The 11,189-nt window shown below is 39.7% G+C and overlaps 2 protein-coding genes across 3 annotated transcripts in view; one reads left to right on the top strand and one right to left on the bottom strand.

The window, feature by feature from the left end:
- Positions 1-11,189, top strand: part of hiw (MYC binding protein highwire) — a 64,626-nt gene that overhangs the window by 11,920 nt on the left and 41,517 nt on the right. The gene's annotated exons all lie outside the window — the stretch shown is intronic.
- Positions 169-10,774, bottom strand: LOC6633674 (uncharacterized). 2 transcript variants are annotated; one of them, XM_015170009.3, is made up of 5 exons: positions 10,678-10,774; positions 4,976-5,433; positions 3,647-4,024; positions 2,602-2,761; positions 169-2,527 (listed from the first exon to the last, which is right to left on the bottom strand). In XM_015170009.3, exons 2-5 carry the CDS (start codon positions 5,132-5,134, stop codon positions 1,833-1,835), a joined length of 1,392 nt encoding a protein of 463 aa, XP_015025495.1. In that variant the 5' UTR covers positions 5,135-5,433; positions 10,678-10,774; the 3' UTR covers positions 169-1,832. The 2 variants fall into 2 exon arrangements, with proteins under 2 accessions (XP_015025495.1, XP_002056933.1); XM_002056897.4 differs by lacking the exon at positions 10,678-10,774 and adding an exon at positions 8,326-8,477.

Consider the following 11,189-nt stretch of genomic DNA (forward strand, 5'->3'; position numbering starts at 1 on the left):
AGTGTTGCGTTAGTGATTTTTCAGAGTATTTGCTGTTATGTTAACGATGCACTGTTAAAGACGCACTGTTAAGAAGCATGTTAACTAACATTCGAATCCATTTCACTGTTGTTTTAGTCACTGCACTTCTTTTTTACTTAGTTCTTTCGAACAACGGAGCGAAATCGATTGTAACGATATATTTATATTTATTTATTAATGGTCGACAAAACGAGTGTCTTCCTCATTATTCAACAGGTTGTACAATATAAGTATATTCTAAAAGCCTAGTTAAAGGATACAATTTTCTAAATAGCATCACCGACCGATGGAGGTGTTTTATTTGCCAGTCCGGCCAGCTGTGCCCCTTTTCACAGCTAATTTTGTCAGTGACGCTATTAGAGCCTACATCTAAGCAGAAGGTTGTAAGTAGGAAAAAAGTGATCTCAAGTGAAATTAAAAATAATCTTAATTTGCTAAATTAATAAAGAAAATACAATAAGTAGGAAAAAAGAAAGTAAGAAAATTGTTAATAAAGTAAAGCAATGTAAGTTAGATAAAGAGTGTTAAGTGGATAGGACAAAGAGAAAAGTATTGGGAAATCACCGACACGGTGGGGGAAAATTATTCAGCCTGTCCGGCTAGCTATGCCCCTGCTCATAGCTGGGAATGGTCAGCGACTTCCCGAAGGTATCCTGAAAGCAACGATTTTATTAGGGGTAGAGACAGTTCGGTAGAGAAAACGTGATGCAAACTATTATAATTTTTACATAGCACGCGAAAAGAATTGTGCATAGCGTAATCAGTTGTGCACGTAGATAGTAATAAGGGGCGATAATTTCTGGTTGGTCTAGCCGGAACAGAGAATTGAAGACGCCCTAGCAGAAAAGGAGAATCAATGTCGCCAATAATCAACTTATGTAGAAGGACAACACCGAGAATTGTCCTACGGTTGATTAACGACGGAAGGTTGAGAAGAAGCAGTCTGCTGGAGTAGGACGGCAACCGAAGATTAGGGTCCCAATTTAAACCTCGTAAGGCAAAAAGCAGAAATTGCTTCTGAACAGATTCAATACGATCCTGGCTGTTGATATACTGTGGAGACCAGATGCAAGAGCAGTATTCAAGGATAGGGCGAACAAGAGAGATGTACAGAAGTTTTGTTATAAAAGGATCGTTAAACTCTTTAGACCATCGTTTAATGAATCCAAGTACACCTTTTGCCTCATTAACAATGGTATCTATATGAAGATTGAAACAGAGTTTAGAATCAAAAATAACGCCTAGATCCTTAACTGTTAGTATACGTTGCAAAGGGATATTGTCGATTGTATAACTAACAAGATAAGGTGTAGTACGATTAAAAGTCATAAACATACACTTTGAACAATTTAGATGCAATTGATTGGCCGAACACCAAAGTTGCATAGCGTTCAAATCGTCTTGTAGACGAGAATGATGTAGGGTGAAGAATCGTTCAGGCTTTGCTGTTGACATAACATGCACTGTTAACGTGCTGAATGTTAACAGCATACTGTTAAGTTGTTTGCTGAGGCAAGGCTTAAAACTTAAACCCTAAATGAATCTTAATAATAACAAACGGAAGTCGTTTTTCTTATTTACAGCTTATATAGGTTTTGGGTTTAAAATAGTTGCGATATTATATAGATAGGATGGATAGCATAATGTTACACGATACAAACTAAGCGTAGACTATGAATTTGGTACAACGAAAGGTCACTCTTGGTGGTTCTTGGTGGTGCGCCGCGTCGCTCTGCTTTAGCTAGCGTCTGTCAGCTGTGTGTGTGTGTAATTTGTGTGTGTGTGTGTGTGTGTGTGTGTGGCTTGTAGCTTTACAAATCAGTCTTGAGCAGGCCTGCGTTCTCGATTTGGTATACAATCTGCGTCTCCTTGTAGGTGCGCGGCTCCGGTTGCACCACATCCAGTTTGCGTCGCCGCCGCCGCTGCGCGAGACGCCACCACAGCAACAGCAGCAGCAGCAGTAGCAGCAGCAACAACAGCACGCTGCCCGCCACAATATAGGCCGTGTAGCTGCGGCGCTGGCATTGCTCGCCAATTAGCTGACGCAGCGGCATAAATGACGTGTGAGTGCCATCGACTGTGGCGGCACTGCGGAACAGCAGCTGCTCGCTGTGCTGGCGAAAGAATTCGGCGCGTGGCTGCGGCGGCTCTGTGCTCGTGTCCAGCTGGTCACAGCTCCAGACATTGTCGTAGCACAGCTGGCGTATGCTTAGCGCGAAGCGCTCATTGAAACGCAGCGGTTGAGGTGGCGCCGATGCCGCCGCTGCCGCCTGATCCAGGCTCTTGCCGCCGGGCAGCAAACTGTGCAGCGTGTTGTTGTGAAAGCGCAGCTCCAGCCGCTCGCTCAGCTGATAGTCGCGATGCACGAACAGGCTGCGAAATGCAATCTCGCTGGTGCCACCAAACTGATTGCCACGCAACGTGACCGCGTCCCGTATATGCGCCTCCAGCCACTCGCCATCGACGGCCGCAAACCGATTCTCGCTCAGGCTCAGCTTGGAGATGACTGCATAAGAGATTTATATTAAATAGATAATACAAAAACAAAAAAAAGAGCTGATCCTCTCCAGCTGCACTTACGCTTGAAGGAGAAGGCATGCGAGTGCACCTCCTGAAACTGATTGTTTCGCAGCGCCAGCTCGTTGGTCACCTCCAGCTCGTAGAAGGCACGCGTTGGCAAATTTCCAATGAAATTGCAATTGCTAATTATCAGCTTCTCCACGGCAAACTTTTTAAAGGCCTGTAAAAAATCGAGTGATAAGTTTTAGATATCACATCACAAAATTCTATGGCCCAAATTCGTAGCTTAGCTCCTTGATGACATCAACTGTATTTTTAATTTGTGTTCTATTAGCTGCCTAATTTGTCCTGCTTTCATTTTTTCAGAGGATGTGAATGTTAACGTCACATAAGCATAAGTAAATCATGTTAACATCATGTTAGCTGCAAGCAGCAAAAATGTTAACTTAACTTTAGGATATAGGACCAAGTAGTTGCAACAAATTCGTAGCTTTTGCCAACGAGAAGCCAATTTAAAAAATATGCAGCTCAAAGATGGTTAGATTTAATTTCCTTTGATGTTAGTTATTTGTGCTTTTACAGCATGTAATTACTTAATGTTAAATTTAACAGAAGCAGATAAACTGCTGCCAACAGTTTGAAAGAAACCGAACAGCTTTACAAAACATTAACTACGTTTGACAACAGGTTCAACTGGCCGTCAAATTAACCAGAATCTACTGTCAACAGTTTGATAGCAGGAGAACGAATGGCTGAACCTTTAACTTCGTTTGTTAACATGTCTAACTGGTTGTTAAATTTAACGTACGCCGATAAACTATTGGCAACAGTATGTTCAACTGACTGTCAAACTTAATTGAAGCTATTAGCAATAGTTTGACATGAAAAGATCAGATAGACGTTTACCAGCATGTGCAACTACCTGTTAAGTTTAACAGCAGCAAAGAGACTACTCTCAACAGTTTGGCAGGAAGAGAACAGCTTGCCAAATCATTAGTTTAGATAGCATGTTAAACCGCTTGTCAAAGTTAACAGGCATTTAACAGTTCCTCTGCTAACATTAAAGATCTCTACTTGCTAGGAACTTGAACTCTTTTTAACTTACCTGACTTTCGATGCGCTGTACGGTAACTCCGTCCAATTTGAGCAATATGGCACTATCCTTGATGGTGGTGAAGCCAAATGGATGCATTTGCTCGATGCGTCCACCGGTGAATGAGATCTCCTCGATGTTGCCGCTGATGGCATGCGAATCGATTAACTGAAAGTTAACATTCTCGAACTCAACAATTAGCGCCTTGTTGCTGGCATAGCGGGACGCGCTTAATGCGTTCTGCTGCAGCATCAGGCGATTGATGTGCTTAAAGTTGATCTTGCGCAGACCCTCGGTGTTATCCAAGGTATTTGGCTCCACGGTTAAATCGCGACAATTGCGTACTTCCACCTGAAAAACGGCGCCTTGCAGCTGCGGCATCAGCATGGCCTGGGAGTGCAGAAGGGGGGTAGATGAGTGTTAGCATATGGTTAAGAGATTGCCTATCTACACTCAGAGAAAAACGACGAACAAAGTTGTCGGTGAGAACGAGCAAATTTCAATTGAATGCAGCATGAATCATTCTGTACTCGTAGATCTTAGGAGTTAGCGCAAGGGGCCTAAATTAAGTGCGAAATGTTAATGACAAGAGTTATGCAACATGAATTAAGTAAGAAATTGTTTAAATTGAGATCTGGCTTCCCAATATTGAAGATTAGCGTAAAAGGCTTGAATTAAGCAGAAAATAGTATTCATATGACTATTAAATCTTGTATTAAGCATCAAAAAAGTGCCGCAATAAAGTTCTTTATCATATTTAACTAGTCAACATCAAAAGTATGTGAAAAAGACTTGAATTAAGTCGATTTCAAGAATTTGCAAGCCAGAAAAAAGCTATAAAAAAAAGAGTTTTGCAACTTGAATTAAACATAAGAAATTGCTCAAACAGCTTTTGACATCGTTTCTGACTCGTCAATATTAAAAAAAAATCAAAAAGACTTCAATTAAGTTGCAAATATCAGGCACAATAATTTTCAGGCTTAAAAAAGCATAAAAATGTGCTTAAATTGAGCTTTGCGTAGGAGACTTTGTTTTTTAAATAAGTGAAAACTTGTAAAGAGAACTTTGTGCTCCGTTTAAGTATTTCAAACTTAAGTACTTTAAATTGCAAAATATTAATTACAAATTGAAGAGAAAAACTCTTGAATTAAGAACAAAATGTGCATTAAATAAGGTGGTATATGAGAGTTATTATTGATATTTTTTTGGAAATAAAAGAACTCATTCTCGTTTAAGAACTTTGAGCTTACTTTAAGCAAAGGCGAGCTCGTCTGCACTTCGCTTTGCTTTCATTTTTTTTTTTTTTTTCTGAGTGTAAACACAGACACACGCGGCACTCACCTGATCATCGTTGTTGCAATCGCAGGTGATTGTTGTGTCGTGCTCGGTGCAGCTGACCTTTGGCAAAAACGTCGACGTCGACGTCGCCGTCGGGCAGAGCCAGAGCAGCCAGAGCAGCAGCACGCCGGTGGGATCTTTGAGATTTTTGATGTTACGCATTTCAAGGCGTCCTTATTCGTTATAAAATTTCGGTTATTTTTTTTTTTTTTTTTTTTTTTGAAGATATATCTGTATGCTGTTCTTATCGCAAATTATTCATAATCTAAAGGGGAATTGTGCGCCGTTTGCCGTCGATATTGCTTCTGCGTTTGTGTCTCTGTTTCAGGTATTCTGTTTCGTTTCACGCTTCAGTTCAATACACGTGCCTCCCTCGCACACTCACTCTCTCTCTCTCTCTCACTCTATTCAGTTGCTGTTCCGTTGTTCCTGTTGTTCCGTTTCCAAATGTTTCATTGGCGCTGATAAGAGAGCACAAAAAAAAAATGTTTTTATCGCCGAAGGTGTTTTATTTTTTTTCTTTCTGCTTATCAATGCTTTTGCTCCCTCTCTCTCTCTCTCTCTCTCTGTGTGTATGTGTTTTGTCAGCACAATTTGATACTCATATGACACATATGCAGCTGTTAACTTATCTTTAAAATTTATTAGATTTGCGAGTTAGATGAAATTTTAAAGAAAACACTTGTGCGGACTTTCGTTCACTCTTCCACAGTGCGAAAATAATATGCTGGCTCAATAAAGAATAGGAATTAGAAATATTGAGTATATATTCGTGTTATTTCTGTCTGACATTTTGCATTAATATCTATAACTAAGCCTAGGCTAGATTCGTCACATTTTTGCAGGTGCTTGACCTTTTCCTCTCCACTCTGGCTACCAAAAATGATTTAAACTACTTTCACAGCAAAAATTCTACATATTCCATATATATCGATCTAGTCATGGCAACTGACAAACTCAAGCTTAGAACATATATGAACATTGTTTCCCATTATGATTACCCAAATCTTTCCTATTTACATGAAATCGCTCAAAATATCGCTATCGATTTAATCAACGAAACTCACAATATCAAATTCATAACCTACAAGAACGTCGGTTAGTGGCCATGAAAATCATCGATAATTTGCTCGGTTTCCATGAAATCGATCAAAATATCGATATCGAAATGTAGTTTTTCGATCACAGGTCAGACCTCATGAAAGCTAGAAGCACCAAATTGGTAGGTGAAAACGTTTGAAGAAATCTTCAAGTGGCATTGATTAAGCAAGCTGAAATTGATTAAATTGAAACCCTTGCTGAGTAAGATTTTAGTTTCATTCTATCGTCTATGTGAACGTAACACAATCTCGTTAACTATAAGAACAGACAGTTTCGGAGTTCAATATATAAAATTGAAGAGGTAAAATGTTCGTTTGCGTACATCATACGCAGACTAAGTTTTCCGTTTGTTTATCTCTTCGAATATATATCCGATACATTAAGGGATCGATAAATGATGATCGATACGATATTTCCACAACGTTTACACATTTAAGCGTTACGTAATGTGTCGATCAACATTTTCGTACATCATACGCAGAGTAAGTTTCTCTTTTGTTTTTCTCTTCGGACATATCCGATACCTTAAGGGATCGATAAATGATGATCGATTTGATATTTACACACAGTTACGTTACGAAATGTGTCGATCATCATTATCATCAACTAAATATCACTTATATTGTTCTAATTGAATCAGCGACTAACGGCACTTTATGCCACGATCAAGTTTCATAGTACACACAGTTTCACAGTTGGTAGTTGGTGTCCAATCGTTCGGTTCCAATCAGTGGCAAATGCTGTTAATTGAGTTTTGGAGGTCGCGCCACACAAAGAGACGCTTCCAGATAGACTCCCAGGTTCGTCGTCGCCATAACGCAAACATCGGCAATTATGCTTTGCCGTTTGTTTATGAGCATTTCATTTGTTTATAGAGCTTTATTTAAACGAGACGCGAAAGTGCGGATGTCTACGGCACCCCGACGACTTAATACCCTATCAGGCATATGCCTAAAGGCTTTGCGGATGCTGTGAGAAAACAGAATATTTTGCGACCGCCTCCTTTCGATAATTTCATATAATATAGTTATGGGATATGGATAGATAAGTTGTTCTCATAAAGCACCGACATCTCGGCCGATCGTTCCTATGACAGCGATATGTTATAGTGCTACGATCCGGCCAATTCCGATATATTTATGTTCTGCCTGCCACAGAAAGAAGAACCTAGTTTTTAAACTGAGAGACTTATTCGCAACGAAACAAATGGACAAGTCGGCTCATCGAGAATATTTATACTTTATGCGGTCACATTCGAAGACTTAATCATAATACCCTCAGCAAGGGTATGCAAATGTAGTCATCGGTCGTCGATGTCGGGTTACAGCTGTGTGCATGCCCCCTTTTGGCCGCCTCTCTTCTGGTTTCAACTGCTTTTGTGTAATGGAAAGAGCTGGTCAAATATTTGGGAACTAGTCACGAGATTTTTCATTTAGACGCTGACGCACACACACAAACACACAAACACACACACACACATACAGACACACGGTCAGTTGAGCTATCGATTATTTAAAGTTATGTAATTTGTGGGTTTTGATAAAATTCGCCAAGAGCAAAAGTTAGCGTTTTCCTTGTGAGCTACGCAAAATAGAAGAAAGAACGACAAAATGTGTTCTAGCTAATTTGAAATCGATAAAACCGATTAATATTGTGGCTCTAAAACGATAATCGATAAACTGTTCCGGAGGGAAACGAGGGAACACCTTGCTCTGTTTCTGTTCCTTCAAGACAATGCAATAATCGATAACAAAATCGATAACACATTTAACAGATTTTGTGAAAAAGTAGACAAAATAGCGCCAACAATATTCAAATAATAGCTAACTTTGCTCTACAAAAACTAATCTTTCGACCGATTCTTCCAATAAGGCTATATTATATAGTAGTAAATCCGTTTACAAGCGTCTAAGAAGTGGACGGAATGTCCAAGCTAATGAAAATTATCAAAATTTCGATAACAAGTTGCACAATAATCGATAGACATTAGTTAATAAGCTGTCAATAAAAATCGATAACGATTCAGGCAACATCAAACGAGAGAGAGAGGGGGAGAGAGAGATCGGAGAGAGAGATGGACAGATAGATAAATACTTTCTACTTGAGTAAACAGCTTGCAGCGGATGCAACACACACACATACTCACACACAGACACAAACACACTCACATACAGACACACACAAATTGTGCTTTGAAGAACTCTTTAATTGTTGAACTCTCTTGTTAATGGACTTTATTGAATCGTACTCACGCATGGAAGGAAATTGAATAAAAGCCAAATTGCACTTCCTGTGAGACACCTCGCTGCGCTGACAATCAATTGAAGCGATTTACTTGGTTAATGTGGCACTGGGGGAGCGATTCGCAATCACTCCCAATGTAACGCCCAGTTTTTAATCTTATCTGTTTAGTAAAACAATATAACATTGATTAGTTATGCGCTGAGTCAGTGCGCAGAGTACGCAAAAGTCTTGCCACATTTCCTGCTTGAGTTGAGATATTTTCAGTTAATAAAGAAATGGGGAATGAAATGGGGAACGAAATGGAAATGGAAACAAGTAGAACAAGCGACAGAAGGCAGCTGAACTGATGGAAAGTGGAACAAAGATAGATAGAACAAGGCAACATGTTTCAGTTGAAAGCAATTTAAAATAGATTCATTGCATATGAAACAGAATATATCTGGACAAGGTACATAGTAATAAAGAAATAGAAGGAATAGGTAACAAAACGGAAATTAATATTCGACATTTCACTTAAAACAGTCGAAATGAAAATAGTTTAACAGAAAATCAAGAAGAAGGGCATGGGAATAATGCTACGCTCAAGAGGAATGCCAATTGTATAGGCGTATGAAATATGGAACGGTGGAATGTGAAACAAAGCAACAAATAAATTTGTCAAGCAAAGGAATGAATTGAAAATGAAACATTCGGTTGAATAAGGCTTGAAATACCAGAATTTTAAATACCAACTTGAGTAATGATAAAAAATATTAACTTAATGCATTTGAAATGGAACATTTGAATGAATTACACCCGAAATGCTAGTATTTTAAATACCAACTAAATACAAATTACGTATTAGTACGAAATACTAACAATATGCAAATGGAATGGAACACTTTGAATAAAGAAAAGAGGGAATACTAGAATTTTAAATACTAACCAAATAAAATACCTTCAAATAAAATATAGTAAAAGAAAATACCAACTTCTAATTTCGAAAAAAAGGCTAATAAAAGAGTTATGGGTTAGCTAATTAACAGCTGAGAAGATTAAGCAGATTGTGTGCCCGCAAACAATTACTCAAAAGTGCTTAAGTTGGATTCCCTTTGTCCGACGCACGTGCTCGGAGCTCAGGCAACGATCCCCCAATACATATGTATGTACAATGTGCCGAGCACTTGACTTGGGTTAATAGGGGGTTTTCAGTTCTTTACGGTTCTCTAGTGCTTGTGATTTTCATTCTTTTGTGCGCTTTTTGCATGTTTTGCCACAAAATTCGCTGAACTTTTCATAACTTTGACTTTGAATGACGACAAAAAATGTGTGTGGTTTTTTTTCTCTTTTTTTTTGTTTTTTTGCTGTAAGCTAATTTCAGCTTTTTAGCATTTTTATTGCCCGCCAACCCATTCCGACAACAACAACAACAACAACAGCAGCGAACTAAAAACAGATTTTGTTCGTCATACTCATAACCTTGAAATATTGAAATAATTTGCTTTGGATATGGCAATATGGCAATAAGTATGGAAAGGTGCCATTTGCGATGTTTTGTTTGACAACTCCCAATTGGTCGGCGAGCGTGTATTGTGTGTGTATGTGTGTGTGAGGGGGAGTGTGTATGTGCGGATTAGCGTAGAAATGTCATTTGTTTTGCCTGTTTGCGCCTTTCTTTGCGATTCTTAAGAATGCGCCCTCTCTCGCTCGCACATGCAAATTCCATCAGCAGTTTTTTTTTTTTTTTTTTTTGCAAGTTGTTATTGTTTATTTTGTTTTGTTTTGCTTTGGTGCGTGGGGGCGGCTGATCTCAGTTCACTGTTCCCACTAACTTACGCAACACACACAAACAAACACCTAAACACACAAATGTTTAGCTGAGCGAAGTGAAATATGCAAAGTGAGCGAACGGGAGAGCGTTAGCTCCTGCTAAGAGAGCACACGATCCTGTCAAAAAAAAAAATGTATTACGCTTTGCTTAAGCATTTTAGCGGCAGCGCTGTTCGCGTCGCTGCCTGCTGTTTGTTTAAGTTTTCTCTCTCTCCCGCACTCTCTGCTCTCACACGTGTGCTGCTGTGTGTGTGTGTGTGGCGGTCGCATGCAAAAAAAATTACAATTTCTGCTGCTGCTGCTGCAGTTTTTATTGCTTTGAACTTTTTGTGGCCATTGGCCGTTGGGCGCGCACTGTGGATTTTGGCGAGACACACACACACACACAAGCATTTAAATATGTATGAACAACAACAAAATTAAAAGAGAATATGACAGAGAAATAGCTAAACGCAAATATTTGCATTAGCTATGAAATCAGCGCACGAAATTAAAACACAAATACGGAGCGATTGCAAATGAAAACAACGACAATAACGACAACAACTAACCAGCGGCTGGGCCTGGGCTTTCTGGCTGGCGCGACCGGCGTAAGCGCGTGCAAATGTCAAACTGAGCACAAAACGGACAACGAAACATTTACGAGCCGCTGCCGTGGGCTGTCGCGCCAGAGTCAGCGTCAGCGTTAGCATCATCAGAAGTCTGCGCTCACTCTCACTCGCTCTCTCTGTCTATCTCGCTCTCACGAGCGCTGATCATGCGGCAGCGCCAGTACGGCTGCTGCTGCTGCTTCTGCTGCTGCGCGGCTGCGACTGCGCAGCTTTGTGAGCTTTAAGAATTTTTGCGTTTTGTTTGCCTTTTGCTTTTTGTTTGTTTTCATACTCTGCACACAGAATGAAGTAGAGCATATCAGTTTTGTCGGCTCGATGGCAAGCTGTCAGTATATACTCGAGTACATTCGCAAATTCACATAACTCACTCAATTGTTGGTGTTAGACTTATTAAATTCTACTTCAATGGACTTTAACAAAACTTGGCTAGTGTGGCAAAATCTCCATTAATA

This window comes from Drosophila virilis, chromosome X, assembly GCF_030788295.1.
Source record: "Drosophila virilis strain 15010-1051.87 chromosome X, Dvir_AGI_RSII-ME, whole genome shotgun sequence".
In the NCBI taxonomy this organism is placed as follows: domain Eukaryota; kingdom Metazoa; phylum Arthropoda; class Insecta; order Diptera; family Drosophilidae; genus Drosophila; species Drosophila virilis.

Coding starts and splice junctions, on each gene's coding strand:
- LOC6633674 (XM_015170009.3), bottom strand. CDS start 5,134: ATGCGTAACATCAAAAATCTCAAAGATCCCACCGGCGTGCTGCTGCTC. Junction 2,762..3,646: donor TACAGCGCATCGAAAGTCAG/GTAAGTTAAAAA, acceptor GATTTTTTACAG/GCCTTTAAAAAGTTTGCCGT. Junction 2,528..2,601: donor GCATGCCTTCTCCTTCAAGC/GTAAGTGCAGCT, acceptor TCTCTTATGCAG/TCATCTCCAAGCTGAGCCTG.